Here is a 23,300-nt window from a genome sequence, read left to right on the forward strand (position 1 = left end):
CTCTGGGAGGTGTGAAGTTATTAACTTCCACCCTATGACTCTATTCAATGGAATAAAATGAATTCACATCATCTTCAGAATTACCTGCTACAACACTTCAGAAGTACAGAAAAGCCTTGAAATCAGGGACATGTGAGGGGCTTGCACCAGGTGTCCCTTATTTGCTGGTGTCCTTATTTTCAAAATGATCACAGTATACACAGTAAAGCGATGAGTGAAATATCCCGGGATTGGCCACAGTATTTCTTCTTTTTAATCACTTTCCGCTGGGATCAAGCCTATGTCTGGAGCCCTGCCAGCTGGGTATGATTTCAGCTCATTTTCTGTTTGTTGAGTTTTCAAATTCATTGCCAACCTCAGGTCCTTTCCATTGAGGAAGGGATATTAGGATCCTGAGAGCTAGCTTGCACAGGACAAGGCGGCTGCTTGTGGGACTGGAGGGCCTCAGACAAGTTGGGGCAAGAGGTGGTGGGGGTTGAAATTAATGTCCTGCGGTTAAATATTATAGTAAGGCTGCGTGCCTCAGATATAATCTGTCTTCCCATTTTAACCCTGGCTGGCCAGGTTTTCCAAGCTTTGGGAAACCCAGCAGATAAAAGGAGAACAGGACTGCTTTGAGCAAAAGCTAAATGACTTTAAAACACTGTTCTTGGGCCCTTCAGTTTCATATTTAAATATTAGTTTCTACCTTAAATGGCTCAAGCAATGAAGGATCCTACGGTCTCATCATCTTCAGTTTAAGAAGCTTCTTCTTCCCATCCCCCTTATTTCATCCACTTTACTGGCTGCTCCTGTCTCAGTAAAGCTCCTACTTTGTGTTATTGAAGGAAATATCCTATTAGTCCCACTCCCCTGCTTTTTCCTGCTATCTTCTCCACTCTTCCTTAATCTACCTTTCTGTTCAATCTACCTTCTGTAGAGCAACCTATTTGATCCCATTTAGTCAACTGTTGGGATATTCTGATGCTGCGTTACAGGTAAACTATAAAAATACAAGAATATCGTCAGCATGATCCACAGAAATGATTAAGAAATTTGATACTAAACCTGTGTGTTTGTCAGCTCTGTGAGAGAATACAGACTCATTTCCATGGATCTGAACTTGTGAGTGAGATCAAATGTTAGGTTGCGAAGCTCACGAATTTCATCCTTTATTTCCACGGAACAGGAGACAGTAGACTCATTCAGTTTCCGCATCAATTTGTACAGTCTGGACAAGTCCTGAAGAAAACAGAGAAATGTCAGTGGGGCTTTTAGTTTCCCCTGGTATTTGAGGTAAAATACATGTTGAAGTCAGCACTGCCTGAATATAAGTTCTGTACTTGTGCAATATTCACTTGTGAATCAGATTTGAGAGTGGGTTTGGTCATTCACGAGACAGAATACAGAATACATTTTCATCCCCGACCTATTGACAAAGATCTACCTCTTCTCATTGCAGGTAGAGAAAAAAATGATAATGACAGTTTGGGAGAGAAAATAATGAGAAAAATAAGATAATTTGTCCCAGATTTAACTTGAACCAAATCAGAGAATGAATGAATTGTTCATAGCCTCAGGAATTATACCAGAACCGTTACCACAATTCATTTAATCTGACTCAGTAACAATACAATCTAATTTAATTAGTAGTTAATATTTATAGATACACGTTTTGTTGCTTCGATTAACATGTTGGAGAGAACTTTTAACTTCCTAAAACAAATGGGTTTGGGTCCGGTGGGACATTGTAGGAAGTGCTGGAAATACTCAGCAAGTCCGGCAGCATCCGTGGGGATGCTGTCAGATCTGCAGAGTATTTCCAGCACTTTCTGTTTTTATTTCAGGTTGCCAGCATCTGCAGTATTTTGCTTTTATTCAGTTGGATAATGCTGTGCAGCCCACTTAAATGCGGGAGGCACCCCAGCAGGAGGCAGGAGAACTTCCCCTGATTAAGGGACTGACATGGGATTCCTGGCTGGCGGTGGTGAGATGTCAAGTAGATTTATTAATGAGCCAGTTGACACCCATTATCCCTGAGGCCACCACAATTTATTGGCGCCTCAGGAATTTAAGAGGAGCAGCACAGCTATGAATTGCATAACAGATGTGTTCAAAGTAACAACGAAACAGTAGCAATTAAATGACATAGCAGATTACAGAAGCCAACAAAACATAACTACTCCTATTTAAATTTAGAAAACAGATGTAATCCTTCATAATTTTGTTAATAATTATTGTGCCTGTGATAACTTCTGTTATTAATAGCTCTTACTGCGGTACTTTGTCACTTTCTTTTCCTCACTGACTCTCTAGTCTTCCTCTTGATGGCTTCAGCATAATTAGTGAGCAGAAGTCATGATCGCTCAGATGCACCTTACCCTTTGATGATCCACTAGGAATAGATGAAAGTCACAGTGCACTTTCCGAAAATCAGGTATAAACCGTCAGTTATACAGATCCTTAAAGACACAAAAAATCTCTGCAACTCCCAAGCACTACCCTTAATAATGTCCAATAGGTTGGACATTTGTTGCTTAGTTACAAAGACTGTTTGACTTACTGACCATTTGCTCAAACAAAATTAACAGCTAGACAAGGTTGCAATGAAAATGTGAACAAACTAGCACCTTCCTGACACATCTAAGAAAGGGAACTTTACTCTGTGTCTAACCATGCTGTACCTGACTTGGGAACCTATTACATTCCAATTAAAAGGTGCCAGCCTTGGTTAAGTGATGGCACAATTGCCCCTGAGTTAGAAGGTCATAGGTTAAAATCCCACTTTAAACACTTAAGCACAAATTCTCAGTGTAGTATTGACCGAGATATTGTCTCATAAATGACATGTTAAATCAAGGTCCGCTCTGTCATATTTGGCACCAATCACTCATAATGGATTGGGTAAATATGTTGTGGGTTCATTTATTAAGACTAAGCACAGGAGAACAGATATACATGGGTCTTAAGCTTGAAGACATCAGAGCTACAGAGCTGTGTGTCTATGCTCTACTGAAAGTAAAAGTTAAACTAAACTGGATTGCATGACACACTTCCTTTCTAGTGATTTCATGCTCCTAACCCTTAAAGTTATATTACAACAACATCCACCTTGTAGAGTAGACATAAAAAATCCTAAGGCATAATTGAAAGATGAGCAGGGATTTGTACCAATTACCTGGCCAATATTCAGCCTTCAATCAATATCACAAAAATATGATTTGACCATTTATTATATTGCTGTTGGTGGGATCTTACTGTCAACTATTGGCTGCCATGTATCCCCACACTACAACATTGACTATATTTATGGCACTAACATTTCTCCCCTGAATAGTTGCATGCTTCAAATTTACAGTAATTATATTTCATCAATGCTGCAAGTCTGATTGAAGGTCACTTAAATTGCTCCTACTATTTGAAATGCATGTAAGATTGTGCAGTTGGTATGTACAGAGCAAAAATCACCACTGTACTTAATCACAAAATAGGAATATCTGTCAGTTAATGTTCATGCCATCTTTCTTTCATTTGGCAATTCATATGTTTTAGCTTTAAATAATTTTTGGCTAAACTTTGATTGGTCTGAAGACAATGATAATAAAAGGCACAGACTTATAAAAAATTAACATTAGGGTGGTTGATCATTCAATTAAATATTAGTTGGAGAGGACATGCAGGTCATTTCTTTTCTATAAAATGAATCCTTTCATTACAAGTTGGAGGTAGTTTTTTTAATTTATGCACTTTATCGGAACCCAATCTGTACTGCAGAATGAAATACAGTATGACTCATGTACAAAGTAACCCAGTTGATCTCATACTGCCAACAACACCAATGTTTAACAGCAGTTTCAAAATATTTAATGGCCATTTGTTTTGAATAAAAATGCGGAATCTGTTTTTCAAAACATTTACAACAGTCGGGCGACTACTGTTGCATTTAATCGCAATGTTAAGTGAAATCGCTGTTTCTAAGAGTAGGCTACTACATTATTTAGAATTTTATTTGCTGATTATAACGTGTATAATGTTTTACTAAATTTTAAGTCTACAGCCTTGAGAATCAAACTGGGTGCTGTAGAACTTAAAATGCCTCTAATTGTCCTATCAACTAATGGTAATGAAATTATGCAGCACAAAAAATATATGAATTTGTTACCTGGTTACCCGTTGGCTTGTCCTCCGCATTTTCGTTTAACTCTTCACATTTAGCCTGAAGTAAATTCAGATTTTCTCTGATATGGATGATGCTATCCTGCATGATGTTAATCTTCTATATATGGGTTGAAAAACAGAGGCAAATAGAAATGGAAGGAATTCTAATTTCACGAAGTAGATGATCACTGCTGTGGAAATATCATATTGGTTATAAGATTCCTCGATAATATGTGGTGAAATAAGCCCAATGGACGTGCAATTGGGTCCCATAGCGCTGCCGATACTGGGCCTGCTGTACGTGCACTGGAAGCATCAGAAGGGGTCCGATCATAACATCAAACAGCCACTCTGGTTGATTTGAAGCTCGTTTCATGAATGTAGTCTATACATGTAGACTGAACCCCTGTGAGCATGAGTGCCCTTTCCCCATCCTTCCAACCCTCAACTGGTGTTATTTAAAGGACAGTTCACCAATTTGTAGGTGAGGCACTTTAGGCAAAATTAGTAGAAGTACAGTGATTTGCATTTGGAGGTGTTTTGGAGAGCTGCTACCTATAGAGAGACAACAGGATTTCATGACCCAATTCTGCATGAGGCATGGGGGCTATGTTTGAGGGTATCTAGGCCTGAAAAAGGAGCAAAAGCAGCAGAGAGAGGAAACTCAATGAAGAGAGAGAAGGAAGAGGGCTCTCCGCAGAAGGCCGTGCCTGCCATGGGTTTTTAGAGACCACTTCCTCTCCCTCTACCTGACAAGGAACAATGCTTGAGGTGACTCAGCTTCAATGAGTAAGAGATCACAGAACTGTGCCACCACTTTCAGCCCATGCTGACACCATAGTGATGTCAGCACTGTCAGTGCCAGAAAGATCACTGCATCCAAATCTTTCCAAGTAGGGGTGGGCTACATTTCCAACATATCCCATCACTGCACCTGTGAGGTGACAAAGGCAGTCAATGCCAAGGGAGTTGAATGCATTGTTTTCTCCCTGAGCAGAGAGAAGCAGGGTGATGGGTATATGGATTTGCCAGGACAGTGGGATTCCCGATGGTGCAGGGAGCCATTGTCTGCACGCACGTGCCTCTGGGAACTCCCATATCAATGGGCAGAGGTACACAAACCACAAGGGCTACCATCCACAAAAACCTTGTCAATAACATCTTTATCCAGCATACATCAGGGAGGATTTTTCCCTCGTATGGTGGGCTCGGAAAGCCGACTGTCGCCTGCGATTGGGGCCACACCGCGATTTCACCTGTGGATGAGGTTTCCTAAAAAGTGCAAAGGCCGCTTGGCCTTTTCACCTGCCCACCAACCATAAGGCTGGCCAGACAGCGAAAAATTTCTTTCAATTAACTTTTTAATGGCCTTAATAAGCCTTTTAATTGCCAACTCCGACTCTGGCATGGACCAGCCAACCGAAATATTGCGCGTGTGCATGATGACGTCAGGACGCTCGCCCGACATCGTCGTGCGTCATTTTATGCTCGGTCGAGTTGGGCACGCGCCCGTCCACCGAGCTAGAAATTCTCCCCATTAAATTATATAAACAGACTGCCTCATGACGCGGAGTGAGTGAAGGTATAGCTGCTGCCTACCAATTCTCTATTGCTCTGTTGTATTTTGTGAGTCCTGAGTCCTAGGGATTGCTGATGCATGAGTGATGGGGGTGTGGTGTAGCGATCCGTGTGAGAGATTGGTGGTGCGGCTTGATAGGAGATGTCATGTGCCAATGCTTTCAGTGGCTTTAACCACCCATGTGAGGTCAATGAACTTCTTGTGGCGCTGTGGCCAGATCCTCTGAGCAAGACTTTGGGGTAGCTCCCTGGTCACCTGCTTCTATTCCCTTCAGAGGCCATTCCTTGAGGGCCTCCTTGCCTCCTGCGAAAACATGACCACACTTTCCTCCTAACCACCTCCATGACTAAAGCCTCCAGAGCTGCATCCATGAACTGTGAAGCCCACTTACTGCCCTGCTGCTCTTGTTTCAGCACTGGCAGTCAGCAGCTGCCTCTGTACAGCTTTCCTTTAAGAGGGACAGACTGCCTTTAAGAGACGGAGGCTAGCTGGAACATTTGCAAGCCTTGCATGCTGTTAGACCTCCTGTTGAGCATTCAACCAAGCAGCCTTGCTGGGTTGCATGCTGAAATCATCGAAATGATGAGGTAGCACATAGTTTGCTTCAATAGGAATGGGAACAGCAAGTCACAGATCACAAACCTCTGCCAACAAGTGGGTGCCATGCAATTCTTTGCCGATTATTCCTGTAAATTCAAATTCCTTTGTACGATATCACTTCATAGACCAGGCCCATTTTTGGTAACTTTCTCTGTCCCAAACCATAAAGGGAGCTGCTGAACAAGTATATTTGTTTGTTTCACTTGGACTCCAATATTTGCAATATGAGTAAATTAAACTGCTGTACTGGCTGGGGGTGGGGTGGGGACAAATTATAATACAATTTACAAATTAATTCTGGATCTCATGAGCATTCTGTGAGATACTGCATCTCATCAACTTGCCTCAAACTCTGCTGGCGGGTTTTAAAAGACATTTCACTCTTAATTGAAAGTATACTTGGGCAGGGTGTATAATGGATGGGTATGGTTAATTTTCCACCTACATCAAGCTGAAAGTACCTCCCTTACTATGTAGCACCCTTGTCTTTGAACCATAAGATTGTGGGTTTGAGCTCCATTAAAGCAGTTGAGCACAGAATCCCAGCTAACACTTCAATACAATACTGTGAACATGTTACATTGTCAGAGGTACTGAGGGGAACTCTAACCTTGAGAAAATGGTGGTCTTGGGTCAGGTGGATGTGAAAATTTTAAAAATCTCAAACCCAAACCTAAGCCCAACTGGCCTCAAGTTCGGCCAGCTCCAGTTTTAACAGAGGCTAGATGGGGTTGGGCAACAAACCACGCCCAGGAGGTACGTTGTTCTTTTAGATTTTTTAGTGAGGCTGCATCACTCAGATGTTATATCTTATCTCTCTTTCAGGTTTGCCACTGGCTGGGAAACTCAGCAGCTCAAGGGAGTTCTGTGCAAGTGCTTTCCCACCACTGCTTGTACCCCAGGAGGAGGAGGAGTGCTTCCTTCTGGCCCAGCAAGCAAACCTGTGAACTTCCCCATGATCACACTACTACCCCCACCCCCCACCCATAATTGGGAACTGCCCCCACAATCATTATATTAGCCCACCCTATGATCATGGACAGGCTCCTCTTGACCCTCTACCTCTGCCTGGATCTGTCCCTTGCCTTCTGCGATCATCCTGCAACCCTCCAAATCAACCTCCAAACCTTGTGATGTCTACCCCAACAGCTGTGGTCTTTGCTGCAGTATTCTCTGCCCAACAGGGAGCAAAGTTTGTCAATCAGGCTGGCTTCTGGGCAGGGATCCTGTTGAAAAAAAGCAAGCACCACAGCAGTTGGGGAAAGCCATCTGTCCAGAGTTTCTCACTCCCTGCTTGGCAATCCGACATCATTCGGGTGAGAGGATGAACCAAAGTTACATCTGCTTTTTCAGGTGGATATAAAAGATTCTGTGGAACTATTGAAGATGAAGCCTGATTAAAACCTTGTAGAATAAAGATGCAGCTCCTTTTGTTTTGACTATCTCTCTGTTTAAGTGCACCTGACATCTCTGCCTCCAGTCCCATTCCAGACTTTCATAATATATAATGGTATTTTCAAAGATAACATGATTTCTATCAACTAACTTTAACCTCAACTGTATAATAGAATTAGGTAATAGGTAACATAGCACATCTATATTGCAAAATCATCTCCAATGTTGTAAGGCTCGAGGAAAGATTTATCAGAACAGTGGGTGTAACACTGAAACAATTGTTCTTTGTAGAAACCAGCTCACGAGTATCTCTTAAAAGTTTTCATTATGACTTTAAGTTTCTGGAAGTGAGGCAGTGAACCTTCCTGATGTCAGCGAGTGTCAAATAAGCCAGCAATATTAGAATTCTAAAAGAAAATTTGTGGCGAGGGCAGTCATTCAGATAATTAGCCTGTTATGCTTTCCCTTCAGAGGGCCCCTGGACATCCACTCTGTGAACCAGGCCTCAGCGGCCCTGGAGGCAATGTTGTCAATTAGGCATAGCATTAAACCATATACCTGACCGACCAAGTATACAAATCCGTGGAATTCAGTACAAAAAGTGTTTTGAAATGTGAAAACGCCTATTTTCTTTCAACTAATAATTACAGTGTTGTTTTCCATTTTCATGCTGTTATTAGGCCAGTATTGATAAGTAGTTTTTTTGTCATACACACCTTATCCAGAGCCTGTATTTCCTGTAAATTATACACGTGTACTTCAGTTGGGTCTCCATCAATCAAAATTTTGCTTTGTGGAACGAGGGGTCTAATTTCCTTGGACTGTAAAAGAAAGGCACTGCAATCGTTAGGAGAAAAGTTTGTAATTGTGGAAGTGAGTAGTGTAAATATGTGTGTAAACCACATGGGCAAAGTGCGAATACAAAAGATACACTGGACTAAAAATCTGCCGGTGCTGCAACCATTTACAGTCATAAATTGGTACCTAAGCAGTATGCATACCCACATTCTGCACTGGAAGCGCACTGTCCTCCGTATTAGCAAAGGATCCTATATTGACTCGCACTTGAAACAGGCATTAGGCCCTGTTCATATGCAGATGGAGGTTTAATACCAGCTTGAGGCCCCCTTTCTAAAATTTGCTCATAACTGACTGCAGTACATGCAATGCATGCTATAGTCAGTGTTCTCAGGCACTTGACAGCCATTAGTTTCATAAGAATTTGTATGGGCCTATTTTAGACCAATTATTAGAGATTGATTAGCATCAATAATCAACAACAACTCCATTATCATTATCATGCAACTACTAGGATGGTAGAGGATGAACTAGGTGAACTTTGACCATCCAGCTTGTCTTTTATATTAGTACAGATAAAATGATGCTTCACCTGTTATGTTATTTGTGTTTGTAGAGAAGTACTTATATTCCTACAATTCTAATCTGATGAAGTTCAAGGTAGCATTATTCCTGTTGATAACAACACTCTCCGCCACCCCCGCCCTCCCCACTCCCACTTCACGATAAAATGTTTCAAAGCACTTTACACAATGAATTTCTTCTTGGAGAATGGTGACTATAAATGAGGCATGGTTGCCATCACCAGAACAAAGAAATTGTCACCACAAGCCCCAGACACAAATTTAAATAGACTGTAGGTTTGGCACCAGAAGCTGCCAAGGTTTTCTTGTTGTCAAGAACTGAATGACTCAACCTGTCCGTGCAGCCATTGATACAATTTTATTGTATTGTCCCTTACTTGCCTGACCAGGCCTTCCCCAGGCATGCATAATCTGTTATGTAGTCATGAGATATGGATTCAAAAGAAATGTTAAGGTGGGACCAGCTGCTATAGAAACCTCCGATTACATAAATTAGTTTCTACTGTATTAAATGCTTGCAGCTTATATTGTAGTACAGCTTCAGCCTGTGGCTTTATGGTGTAAATACAGTATTCTCAAACTCACTTTCCCTCTCACTTCCAGAATCTTTGGTGCTTCATACTGCTCACTGTCCCCAAGCGCTGTGCCAGTTCTTTGTCCCTCTTCTGGTTGTCCATGTTGAACATTTATTCATGTCTCAATTCTCTACCTATCTCTTGTTTCTTAATTAGCCTTTTCCCTCTCTATCTATGTATCTTTTCATTCTCGGTACCTTGTGTATCAGCACTTTCTCTTACTATTTCTTCATTCTCCCCCTTTATTTCTCCTTTCTGTTTTTCTTCTGTTGAATTTAAAATGTTTGGTTGACTGGAAGACACATTTAAGAACATGATCATTCAGGGAGACTAACAACAGGAATCTGGGGAATGACTTTTGGGTTTCCAGCACTCTGTGTCTCTGAGAAGCAACTGTAGCAAATTTCAGTGGGTACTTGAGTAAAGAGAGTAAAATTAGTTTACTGACCGTTTTAATTGTACAGAAGAATGACAACCCAACCATTAATTAATTTTACTTTTTTCAGTTCAATCACAAGGACGGGCTGGTAACTTGCTTTCTGATCTCTGCCGATGGCATCAAAGCCAGCTGTCATGAATGCTTTGAGTTGATTTATCATTCTTAATGTAGAGTATTGCCTCAGTTCCATTTTGCATTTTCTTATAAAGGCCTGAATGAGTTTGAATCTACAATGGAGTCGAGGGTTACAAAGGGCAGGCATGATCTTATTGAATGGCAGAGCACGTTTGAGTGGCCAAATATGCTACCCCTCTCCTATTTCTTATATTCTTATGTCCTTATGGGATGTCACAGGATGAAAATATGCAGGTGCAGGCCTACACCAAACTACTCCGTTATACACAATGCTTCATTGTACAGGGTTAATCTCTGATAAACCACACGCTTACTAGTAAGAAAGAGAATACTGGACAACAAGACAGCCACAACTTTTAGCCAGTCCAAAACTGGGTATAGTAGGGGCAGGAGAGCAGATGGGATGGTGGGTGTTTTACTCCTGATGAAAATCCAAATAGCAACTTGCATCTAAACAGCATCTTTAACACAGTAACTGTCTCAAGCAGGCTCAAAGAGGCTAAGTCAATGTTGGGCAGGAATAAGAGAAGAATTAGTGCCATGCTTTTAGCAGGAGCTGAAAAATATGGGCTGGGGTTCTCCCAAAGATCCAGCAGAATTTCATGGGAAGATCTGGGAAAAGCCTGGTGAAATGGGTTCAGTTTAACTGATTTTATGTTTTAAAAAGTTCTGATTCACCCACAACTTAATGTTGCATAAGTATTCAGACAGCAAATTGGTGGTTATCGAATTTAGGTTTATTCATGGTGGGTGCTCCCATGCATTTGTACAGGTGATGTGGCTAAGAGGGTATATGTCGACAAGAATGGGACTATGGGGCACTTCCCAGGTGACTGCTAGGATGAGAGCAGAAGGTATTCTAATAGTAGCCTAACCAATGACGTGTATCCTAAACAAAAAAAGAATTACCTGGAAAAACTCAGCAGGTCTGGCAGCATCGGTGGAGAAGAAAAGAGTCGACGTTTCGAGTCCTCACGACCCTTCAACAGAACTGACGTGTATCCTAAATGGTTTGTGGAAATTACCTTCTTATACAGTTCCTCTAGTTTGGATTTTAAGTTTGTGTTTCCTTCCACTTTGTCCACTTCACTGTTAAGTTGCTTATCAAACTGTTGAATGGGTTCTAATGGACAGCAACATAAAAGAAAAGCATATTTAGGTTCTTTGAAAGAAATGTGACTTGCTATAGAGAAAATCAATTATGCACAATTCATGATCTAAAGGACAGTGCAGTAGTTGTGACACTTTAGGAGTCATCTGTTATATTTTTATATGGCCAAAGATCTCTAGGGGCAGGATTTTCCCCCTGTTGGGGGAGGGAAGTTGAAGTGCGGGCACGTGGAGGCGCGCCTCCGATCGGCACCCCCAATTGGGGCCGCGCCGCCATTTTACGTGGATGGGCCAATTAAGGCTCGCCCAGCGTGACGTCCGCACAGAAGCTGTATGCGCTGCTGGTGCAGGCGGGGGATGGAATCTCTAAACCCGAGAGTGCACTCTTTTGCGCATGCGCATGAAAGAGCACTTTCATCTCCCTGAGGCTAAGTGCTGCCTCAGGGAGACCATCTCTAATGAACAAATTATTAAAAATAGAAAAATAATCCCTGACATGTCCCCTCATGTGACACCGTCACATGAGTTGGGACATGTCCATAACTTTTAAAAAAAATGTAATTAAATTTTTTAAAACCTACACGACACTTCATCCCGCCCGTGGATGAGGTTTCATGCTTTTTCTAATGCCCGCCGGGGCTCCGGGTCTGCCTACCAGCCTTAAGGCTGGACAGGCAGGTCCATTAATTATTTAAATGACTCTGTCAATGGCCTCAATTGGCCATTGACAGGTCGGTGGGTGCACAGCTGACTCTGCTGAGCCCCTGCCTACCTGAAAATTTAAATGAGGCGCGGTAACGTCAGGAGTTCCGCCCGACGTCACCACACGTCATTTTACGCATCGGTGAGCGGGCCCCACGCCCTGCTCGCCGACGGGAAAATCCTGCCCTAGGTAAAGGAGAGGTTTTGCCCTTTCAGACATTATTATAGAAACCCAGTTCTCTGCAAGTTGTAGGCAGATTCTTTGCTGTGTAGATCATCAAGATGCAGTAGCTTGATTGTAGATAGTGATCAGATTTTTGGTCATTTGAAGGAAACAGGATATTTGATATGTAAACTAAAGTTAACTAATAGTCAGATATAGGAATTGTTGGAAAGTGCGGAGAAACTCTAACGGCTGGAACAGCTATAGGAACGTAGCTCTAAGATGAATCAGGCATGTTGTTTTTTAAATACAGAAAATGCTGGTCACAATCAGTGGCCAGTCAGAATCTGTGCAGAGAGAAATAAGTTAATGGATTGAATTTAATCAACGCGATGGTGGGCCCATCCACCGACTGGAGAGCTTGTGGCAAACCTCCAATTGCGGGAGCCCAATCAAGATTAAAACCCAATCAGGCAGTCTGCTGGTGCTGCCAGAGTTCCTATACCCTGCAAGGGGCATTTCCCACAGGAATTTCTCATAGAGGGTGAATGTCTCATCTCCTGAGCTGTCAGCCAATCAGAGGCCAGCAATTCTCCACTACCAGCAGTACCCAGGATCTCTGAGGCCAGTCAAGAAGGTGAGGTGGGGAAAGGGAGATCGGTGTAAAAGCAAAGGGGGCTGTCTTCCCCCGGGTCCATCTTTTGCCGCTGGAGGTCCCTCCATTAGAGGCAGGGTACCCGAAAAGGAGGGAAAACCAGGCCACAGGCATGTCCGCCAGGGTTTACCTGGCAATTTGTACAGATGGCATGGGCCTGCCTGCCACTAGTATTCAACCAGGAGTGGTGGGATGAAGCCCTTAAGTGGCCACTTAAGGGCCTCAACTGGCCTTTGGACGGGAAAGCTGTTCTCGACCCCTCAGGCCCCAGACTTAATCGAGTGGAGTCAGGAAGGTGATGGGCTTGTCACCCGAGTCTTCCTGTTCTACTATGCGGGCAGCCCCACTCCCTCCCTCAGCGTCCCTGCCTCCCATCCCACATCTGGGAGAGTATTAAATTCTGCTCAAAGTTTCAGATCGTGAACCTGAAACATGAACATGCTGCCTGACCTGCTGAGTGCTTCCAACAGTTTGTGTTTTTATTTAGATGTTCAGCATCCACAGATTTTTTTGCTTTTATTTAGTCATTTCAAAGCAATGGCAGAGATGTGATGCTGAGACAATGCATGATTTCAGCTGATGTCAGGCATCAAAAGTGATTGGTCTATCAGAAGGTTAGGAAGCTAGTGTTCACACCCATTTATTTAAGTCTTAGCAGCGGTCAATCTCTTCATTATCTGTTTGATCATCAAAGTAAAGTTATGCTTATAGTTGAGATCTCCAGTTCCCTGCTACATACTGCCTTGATTACATGAGAGAAATAACCAGGTATCACAGAGAGACCTGGAAAAATTTATCAATTTTGCTTCCAATTTCCACCCCTCCATCATTTTCACATGGTCTATCACTGACACTTCCCTTCCCTTCTTTGACCTTTCTGTCTCAATTTCTGGCGATAGACTGTCCACTAATATTCATTACAAGCCGACTGACTCCCACAGATACCTCAACTACAGCTCCTCACACCCCGCTTCCTGTAAGGACTTCATCCCATTCTCTCAGTTCCTTCGCCTCGATTGCATCTGTTCTGATGATGCCACTTTCCAAAACAGTGCTTCTGACAAGTCTTCCTTCTTCCTTAAGCGAGGTTTTCCATCCACGGTCGTTGACAGGGCCCTCAACCGTGTCCGGCCCATCTCCCGCGCATCCGCCCTCACACCTTCTCCTCCCTCCCAGAAACATGATAGGGTCCCCCTTGTCCTCACTTATCACCCCACCAGCCTCCGCATTCAAAGGATCATTCTCCGCCATTTCCGCCAACTCCAGCATGATGCCACCACCAAACACATCTTCCCTTCACCCCCTGGCGGCATTCCGCAGGGATCGTTCCCTCCGGGACACCCTGGTCCACTCCTCCATCACCCCCTACACCTCAACCTCCTCCCACGGCACCTTCCCATGCAACCGCAGAAGGTGCAACACTTGCCCCTTTACTTCCCCTCTCCTCACCGTCCAAGGGCCCAAACACTCCTTTCAAGTGAAGCAGCACTTCACTTGCACGTCCCTCAATTTAGTCTACTGCATTCGTTGCTCCCAATGCAGTCTCCTCTACATTGGAGAGACCAAACGCAGACTGGGTGACTGCTTTGCGGAACACCTTCGGTCTGTCCGCAAGCATGACCCAGACCTCTCTGTCACTTGCCCTTTCAACACACCATTCTGCTCTCTTGCCCACATGTTCGTCCTTGGCCTGCTGCAATGTTCCAGTGAAGCTCAACATAAACTGGAGGAACAGCACCTCATCTTCCTTTTAGGCACTTTACAGCCTTCCGGACTTAACATTGAGTTCAACGACTTCAGATCATGAACTCTCTCCTCCATCCCCACCCCCTTTCCGATCCCCCTTTTTCTAATAATTTAATTTTTAAAAATATATTTTTCTTTTCCCACCTATTTCCACTATTTTTAAATGTATTTCCATCTATTGTTTTATCTCCACCTTTTAGCCTTTTTCGATCCCTTCCCCCCACCCCATCCCCACTAGGGCTATCTGTCACTTGCTTGTCCTGCTTTCTACCCTTAATGTCACCATTAGCATATTCCTTAGCTAATATCACCACTGTCAACACCCCTTTGTCCTTTTGTCTATGACATCTTTGGCAATCTCTTCTTTGCCTCCACCTATCACTGGCCCTCTATCCAGCTCTACCTGTCCCACCCCCCTCAACCAGCTTATATTTCACCTCATTTCTATATTTCCTTAGTTCTGATGAAGAGTCATACGGACTCGAAACGTAAACTGTGTTCCTCTCCGCAGATGCTGTCAGACGTGCAGAATTTTTCCAGCTATTTTTGTTTTTGTTTCAGATTTCCAGCATCCGCAGTATTTTATTTTTATCACAGAAAGTTAACCTTCTACATTGATTTTAGATTTTATTCTCTTGGTAGAGAGGAAGTTGTGCCCTGCATGCTGAGTATTCTGTGACTAGCTTCTTGTATTTATCTGCTACCATGCAATCATCTCAAATTTAAAATCTAGTGATTTTACCCAGAATGTAACAGTGTGGTATTTACTGCTTTTTGGAGGGAACTAAATGTTCTCCAATGCGTTATACTGTCTGCTTGTAGAAAGTGCCTCTTTCCCATGCTGCAAAATAAAATTGTTAGGAGAAAGCCCAAACTTAAACATGAGTGTTATCTATTATTTAATTCTTGGATCAATTACATAAAGTGGAAGCTGTTGGCATTGGTTAAATAAATCATATTGTGACTTTATTTTATCTGTAGTATCATACTGCATGATGGTAGTCAATCGGCACTCCATCACACAGCGTCCACACATTCAACCACGTAAGTATAAATACGTGTGAGAAAATAAATAAAAAGGGGATGAAGCATTGATCGAAAAATGAATTAAACTTTTAATACAATAAAAGAATTATCTATATACCTTCAAAGAATCCAGTTTATGCTTCAACTGCAGTTGCATGTAAAAGGGAGTGTAGGTACCATGCCTCTATAATATCTCGCAAACTTAATTTATAAGCAGCATGGTGCTATTGTACTCTTTTGAAGTAGATGGCCTTTCTAACTCAATGAGTTTTTACAGATATCAATCTTCACTCTGTCATCTTGTAATTTAACCTTCACTTTCACGTGGTATTTTCTGTGTTAGCTGTCTCATAAAAGACTCTTTGCCTTGCCTAAAAAGTTCATAAAGCTCTATTGATTGATCCAGTACAAAGGAACAAGGGGACTCTTCTACTGAATATAGCTCTCATGTATCCCCCTGCTCACACCTGGCAGACCCTGAGCCCTGTGGGGGCCATAGAAAGCTGACCCCACTTGAATCCCATTTTTTGCTCTATGATCAGGCAACAGAGTTAACATTATAATTTTTAAAAGACAGACTGTCTTAAGAATGTAGGAATGGAAAAAAAAAGTCAAGCCATCTGGAGTGTCTTTTCAGTTAGGTCTATGATCAGAACCAATCAGACTTTTTTAATTTGCCTGATTAGAATTCAAGAACAGCATTTTGCCAATAAATCAAATGTAATTTGATGAGACATCATGCACGGTTAAAACTACACCTATCCCTATCTTTTACCAAGACCACTAATCCGGGCTGCATTTTGTCAGCAACTGCCACTTAAAACTGGCCCTAAGAGCTGCTGGCCCTTAGCAGCATAACGCTAGCAGGGGCCACTGCTGAGGTTGCAGCTCCAGGGAGAGGACACCTCATTGGCTGGATACCCTCAAAGAGGGCTAAGCAGGGTTGGGGAATGGTGGGGCCAGGCCTTGGTGACAAGGGTGTGTGGAAGAACAGGGCTGCTGAGTGCTGCCAATGCCTTTGCCGTTAGGGTAATCATTCCCATTGGGGACCCTCCTTAGGCCATGGAGCGCCCACAAAGAATGCCACTCCACCCAGCCTCCGCCTCCCCCACCCCCACCGGAACCACTGCAAGGGCACAAACTCCCCAGGCGGCATTGGAGCTTCCCAACATGGGCAAAGTGCTGATAGAGGCAGGAAGTGGCACAATTGGCCTTCTGGTGGGTATCTGAACTGCCACCTTTCCCGCCACTGGCAATATTGCTTGGCGACAGCAAGTCATCAGCAGCTCTCTCCCCAGCCCCACCATCACCAACCTGAGACCTCCATCACCATTATGCCAGACTTCCAAGCACCCAGCCTGTCCCCAAAGGACCTGGAAAATTCCGGCTGTTATGTTTCTGGCAACGGAATGCCTTCAAGGCAGAATGGGAGCAAGTGGCAAGTGCTGTTAACGCCCAGACTGTCACTCTGAGGACATGACAACAATGGAGAAAAAAAGTTTGATTACCTCATTCATGAAGATGAGTGAATGCATCTCATCTCAGACTCAGCACATCACACACCTCTCTCACTGCTTATTGCATGTACACCTTCATCACTCTCCCAGCAACACATTCTGGCACTCAGAACACGCGCCTAACATTCTTATGGCAGCCCACACACACCTTCCAATCACGTTAACTGCACACAGGCCACACCAACGCAAATCTATTCAGCTACGGCAGGCACATCACTCCAGTCACTGGCATTCTCCTCTATCTCGCTGGAGAAGGTGACCCACATCAGGAGGGAAAGCCAGAGGACCAGCTGAGGATCAATATGCCAGCATTCCCTCAGCGCCAACGAGGAGATGGTGCAATGAATAATTGGGACAGATGCTATAGAGCAAATGGCAGCTGGCACTGCTGAGGGCATAGAGGCTGATGGTGCGTTACTGCCTTATCCACCTTCTCCTTTCACTCCTCACCCTCATCCTGAAAGGTCCCACGAAATGGAAGCTGCAAATGGTGTGACTGTGGAACTCCTGTTTTCCTTCCCACCAACCTATTCCCTCACCCCAATCCTCCACTTATATTTTAGCGCTTTCAGCAAGCCAAGAACCAACCTTCTTAGAACCATGAGGAAGAGCAAGCCCATGAGAGTGAAGATGAGATACCATCATTAACATTTGCAGCACCAGGTAAAGGCACCATGTGAACTTTAGAGGCTCGTAGGGTTCAGAATGTGGTGAGTGACCGGGCATGAGTGAACTACAGCCGGGCGGGGGGAAGGGATAGCACATATGTGAACTCCAAGGAAGGTAAAGTCATACCCTGGTTCTGCTCCAGGAGACTTGGATGAAGACCTCTTTGGGGAAGACGACAGGAGAATGCTGATGAACATGCACACTGGTGCACTGGCAGCCCTGCCAGAGAGCTCCAATCACTGGTAAAGATCATAAAGGAGTCCATTTACAAGATGGCAGAGGGCATCATTCAGAGATTGGACCCTATCCTTTCCCCCATGGAAGTGGTGGGACCTCCATGCAGCGCTGTCAGACAGACCCATGATGGAGTGTCAGCTGTCTCAGCTTCCACTGCAGCACAGGCAGAGGCCTCTCAAAGTCTCACTGCTGCAGTGGGAGCTCAAATCGAGGTCATGGGATCTTGGCTCAGACTGCTGTCATCATGGCTGCACATACTAGTGCTCAAAGAGGCTTGCAGGCTCTCGCAATCTGTCCAACAATCTGTGCTCCAGCAGATTTACTAGGATTGCTGAGGACCACCCCTCACCCCAGTGGAGCGGAAGTGCTACCGTGGAACACAAACCTGCTACCGTCTCTCAGGATGTCAGCATTCATGCTCTGATGGCTCACAATACAATCCCTGTTGTTCTATGCAGTTGCATGGGATGGATGTGGCCTCCTCCTCCTCTTCTTTCTGGAAGCCTATTGGTGAAACCATGTGTCCTTTGACCCTGCTGTTCCCTCCTCAGAGACCAGAGGATGAAGTCCCCTCTCCTTGTGTACAGTGCCTCTTTGACCCTCCTGATGCATCTATGGATGGCAAACTGCGAAATGTTACAGTCTCTCACTCCTGTCTCGAAGGTTCTGTAGCATTGAATGTGAGCAGAACAGTAACTTTCATGGCCATTGGGAGGACATCCCTGCCCTGCTTTGAGGCTCCAGGTTGGTGTGATGAATGTGGTATAACTCTGCAACTTCACTCTTGGTGAAGAGTAACCTCCTGAGGCACTCTTCCTGCCTCCTGGCTAAGTAGGAGTGGTGCTCCCGGAAAACCCTTTGTGGTTAGGGCCACAGCCTACAGATAAGTTGAGTGAGTGGGCAAAGATCTGGAAAATGGAGTTTAATGTGGGAAAATGTGAAGTTGTTCACTTTGGCAGGAAGAACAAAAAAGCAGAGTATTACTTAAAAGGAGAACGGCTGCATAATTTTGAGGTGCAGAGGGATCTAGGTGTTCTAGTACATGAGACACAAAAAGTTAGTATGCAGGAACAGCAAGTAATTAAGAAGGCTAATGGAATGCTATCCTATATTACGAGATGGATTGGACATAAAAGTAAGGATGTTATACTTCAGTTATGCAGGGAATTGGTGAGACCGCACCTCGAATACTATGTGCAGTTTTGGTCTCCTTATTTAAGGAAGGATGCAAATGCATTGGAGGTGGTTCAAAGGTTTACTAGATTGATACCTGGAATGAGTGGGTTTCTTATGAGGAAAGATTGGACAGGCTGGGCTTGTTTTCACTGGAGTCTAGAAGAGCGAGGGGTGATTTGATTGAAGTATATAAGATCCTGAATGGCCTTGACAAGGTGGACGTCAAAAGGATGTTTCCTCTTGTGGGTGAGTCCAGAACTAGGGGCATTGTTTTAAAATTGGAGGTGCCCTTTTTAGAACAGAGATGAGAAGAAATTTTTTCTCTCAGAGGGTTGTGCAACTTGGAATTCTCCGCTTCAGAAGGTGGTGGAGGGGGGGTCATTGAATATTTTTAAGGTAGAGGTAGATAGATTCTTGTTAGGCCAGGAAATCAAAGGTTATCGGGGTTAGATGGGAATGTGGAAATCGAAACACAAGACGATCAGCCATGATCTTACTGAATGGCGGAGCAGGCTCAAGGGGCCAAATGGTCTACTCCTGATCTTATTTCTTATATTCTTATGTTCTATAGGGAGCTCTCCTTATCCTGCATCCTTGCAGAGCTTCTCTCTGCCTTTTGTTATCCTGGTCATGTTGCAGACCTAGACTTCTTGCGAGAAGTGCCTCCATACTAGTGTAAGGTATTAACCTTTCCTCCCTCACTGTGCGCAACAAATATCTCAAAATAGCTGCAGCAATGCAGCACAGTGATGACACCTCAGCTGCAACTTGGTGAGTGGCCATTTAAATATGTTGACCAAATTTGATATTCCTGGCATTGCATCATTCAGCTGGCAGATATCATAATAAAGTATATTCAAGGTCTTTGGGCTTTTGTAGCAGGTGTACCTGTGTGCACCAGCTAAAGAAGCAACAGTACACCGGTGGTGGACTGTACCTCCAGAAAGTGAAGGTAGGCGAGATGGCAACAAATTTCTATCCAAAATCTCCTCTGGTCTCTTCTAAATTTCCAGACAAAAGGTCACCATTATTTTCAATAACCCTTCACAATGTTTTTGCTGGAACTAGAAAGAAGACTCCAGTTTGAAGCCTAGCCTTTCATTACATTCTCCAAATCATTCAAAAAATCCCAGACAAAATGCATCTCCTCGCCTGAACACATGTTTCTGATAAAAGTTTGAGCAACAATTGCTGTGAAAGCTCTACGCTACCCATAACAGTGGCTTTCCAAATGAATCCAAATGAATAAACTATTATTAAACAAAGAAGATAATGAAATAGCTAAACCTTACAGATATCTGGAAAGCAAAAATATCATCTAAAATAGCATCTGAAAGCTTACTTGTTTATAAAGACAATACGATGTATAAGTAAAGTTTAAATAAATTAATACAAATATAATTGACAACAATACAGAAATCACAACAGGGAATAAAAACACGGGCCTAGATGCTTGGACGCATTGCTGCTGCCCATGAAGATTTCACCAACCCAATGCTACTGCCCATTTTTACTGGCATCTTCCCACCTTCCAATCCCAAAAATAGGCAGCGCAGCATCTTCTGACTAATTCCAGTGAGTGGAGTAAAGTCGGGGCACTAACTGTCGTATTCAGGTAAGCTTAAAGGTCCAGTCCTGAGTGTGGGTTAATGAATGGCTGAATGGGTTGGTGGGTGAAATGGGTAGGTGGATGAGGTCAGGAGGTGGGTGAGGTGGGCAGGTGGATGAGGTGGGCACGTGGATGAGGTGGGCAGGTGGATCAGGTGGGTAGGCGGATCTGTTGGGTGAGATGTGTAGGTGGGTGAGTGGGTGAGGTGGGAGGTGGGTGAGGTCGGGAGGTGCGTGAAGTTGGGAGGCGGTTGAGTTGGGTATGTGGATGTGTTCTGTGAGGTGGGTAGGTGGGTAAGTGGGTATGTGGGTGGTCGGGGGGGGCGGTTGGGGGGATGGCGTGGTAGAGGGTTTGGGGATAGCCCAGTTGGGTTAGTCAGGTGGTCATGGGGTGTTGTTGGGTAGCCAGGGGTAGTCGAGTTGAGAGGTAATTGGGTTGTTGGGGGGAGCGTGGGTAGTCTGGGTGGTCATGTCAGCATGAAGTGATCGGGGGAAGGGGGGGTAGTCGGGTCGGGTTAGGTCAGTAGTCTGATGGTTAAGGGGATAATCAGGTAGTGGTGGGGGTGGTCGGGGTCTGGGAGGCAGTCGGGTCGGGGGGGTAGTCAGGTGGTTGGGGAGTAGTCGGGTGGTTGGTGGGTAGTCAGGTGGTTGGGAGGTAGTCAGGTAGTGGTGGGGGTAATCAAGTCAGGGGACTAGCTTGGCGATCAGGGAGGTAGTCAGCTGGTGGTGTGGGGGTAGTCAGCGGGGATGTGATTGTGGCAGTGTGGGGATGTGGGGGGCTCAGTTGTGGAGTTACCCAGCTGTCAGACCATATTAAACGGTGTAATATTTTCAGAATAAGTGCACAGATAAGTCCTGCGGATCTCTGATCTGAGCTCAGGGTTGGAGACATTTGCAAAGGGTCCCAGGCAGCAGGGAATCAGCCCATCGGAAGTTTAAACTTCCTGGGCAATTCCTACATATGTCTACACATCAGATCTTCTGCAGGGTCCTGACATTCATCTCCTGACATTTGCCCCATTTCTGTGTTTTGGAGGCAGGAAGACTTAGGCCATGAAATTAGGCAAATGGCAATCTTTGAATAAACAAATATTAGTATTAATTCTTAATCTATGGAGAAGACAAATTTAAAGATTTAATTAGTTATTAAATATAATATAGAAAGAAACTACATACATGATGAGTCATGTAAATACAAATGAATTTTGGGTAGCCTGGGGCTAAGGACTTTATCAATGTAACTGGGAATAAATAGCTACCTGGACAAGGATTGCTTGTAGCTCAGATCAGTCATTCACACTTGCAGCTACTAAGACAGCAAGGTTTTTTTTACATTCAAACAGGTAAATGCAATTCTGCCTCCTGACCTCAAACAGCCTATTATATTTTAAGTTTAGAAAAGAACTAATGAGATGAGCTATCACCTTTCTATCGTTGGAAATGATCGGGGATATGCTTCCCTTTATTTACTTTTTTAAGCAAAATTTGAGGGTTAGTTGTTAAATTTAACAACCAGAAAAATTCCAGGCCTTAAGGGTGACTCCTGAATTATTTTTAATTGTTTAACAATAAAAGTTCAGAGTTCAGCTTGCACTTCATCACACTGTGGTTGGTGCATAGCAGAAGAGGCTAAAGCTCATAATCACATCTTCAACTTCACTCTTCGAGCATTCACCCGACAGAGAAAGTCCCCCTCTATTGCAGAAGCCACCCATTGAAGCCAATGGTTTGAAATCTGGGTGGGTTCCAAAATGGGTGGATCATCCACTCTGCAAATTAACAGTGGGCAGAAATTTTTGTTCGATGGGCGGGTGCGCGACCAACCCGCTCGAGTGTGAAATGACATGTGTTGATGTTGGCTGAGCGTGCCAACTTCAACGTGCAGTCGCACGATAGTTTGGTTGGCAGGCGCGCACTGGAGCCGGCAGCACACCCACCGACAATTAAAAGGCCTGTTAAAGGCCATTAAGTTATCAATTAAATTAAACTTTTCGCTGCCCGTCCAACCTAACGGTTGGTGGGCAGGCGAAAAGGCCAAGTGGCCTTTGCACTTTTGTGGAAACCTCATCCACGGGCGGGATGAGGTTTCCAAAAGCAAATAACAATAAAATAAAAACTTCAATCTTTCATTAATAACATGTCCCTGTTCATGTGACAGAGTCACATGAGAGGACATGTTTCATTACAATTTTTAAAAATTATTTTTTTCATATCTCTTCATCTCACTGAGGCAGCTCCGTGCCTCAGGGAGATTATGAAATTTATGAAATGCTCACTCGCGTGATGGGCGAAGTTCGCGCTTGGCCCTGCCTGCCCTCTTCCCCACCCTCGCACAGGCAGCGCTCAGTGCTGCCACTCGCGTTTCACGCTGGGCGGGCTTTAATTGGCCTGCCAGCATTAAATTGCGGTCCAATGCCAAACACGGGTGACAGTCGGCTTCCCAATCAAC

The 23,300-nt window shown here is 44.0% G+C and overlaps 1 protein-coding gene across 3 annotated transcripts in view; it reads right to left on the reverse strand.

The window, feature by feature from the left end:
- The window catches only part of LOC144681475 (EF-hand calcium-binding domain-containing protein 14-like), an 83,994-nt gene that overhangs the window by 28,417 nt on the left and 32,277 nt on the right, over positions 1–23,300 (reverse strand). For 2 of the 3 annotated variants that reach the window (XM_078543103.1, XM_078543094.1), the window contains exons 3-6: positions 11,268–11,365; positions 8,428–8,532; positions 4,142–4,255; positions 1,048–1,221 (exon numbers count right to left, since the gene is read on the reverse strand). In XM_078543103.1, the coding sequence (XP_078399229.1) occupies positions 1,048–1,221; positions 4,142–4,255; positions 8,428–8,532; positions 11,268–11,365 (491 nt within the window). The remainder of the gene's footprint in view (positions 1–1,047; positions 1,222–4,141; positions 4,256–8,427; positions 8,533–11,267; positions 11,366–23,300) is intronic. The other variant, XM_078543111.1, reaches the window with a different exon arrangement.

This window comes from Cetorhinus maximus, chromosome 1 (assembly GCF_964194155.1).
Source record: "Cetorhinus maximus chromosome 1, sCetMax3.hap1.1, whole genome shotgun sequence".
NCBI lineage: Eukaryota > Metazoa > Chordata > Chondrichthyes > Lamniformes > Cetorhinidae > Cetorhinus > Cetorhinus maximus.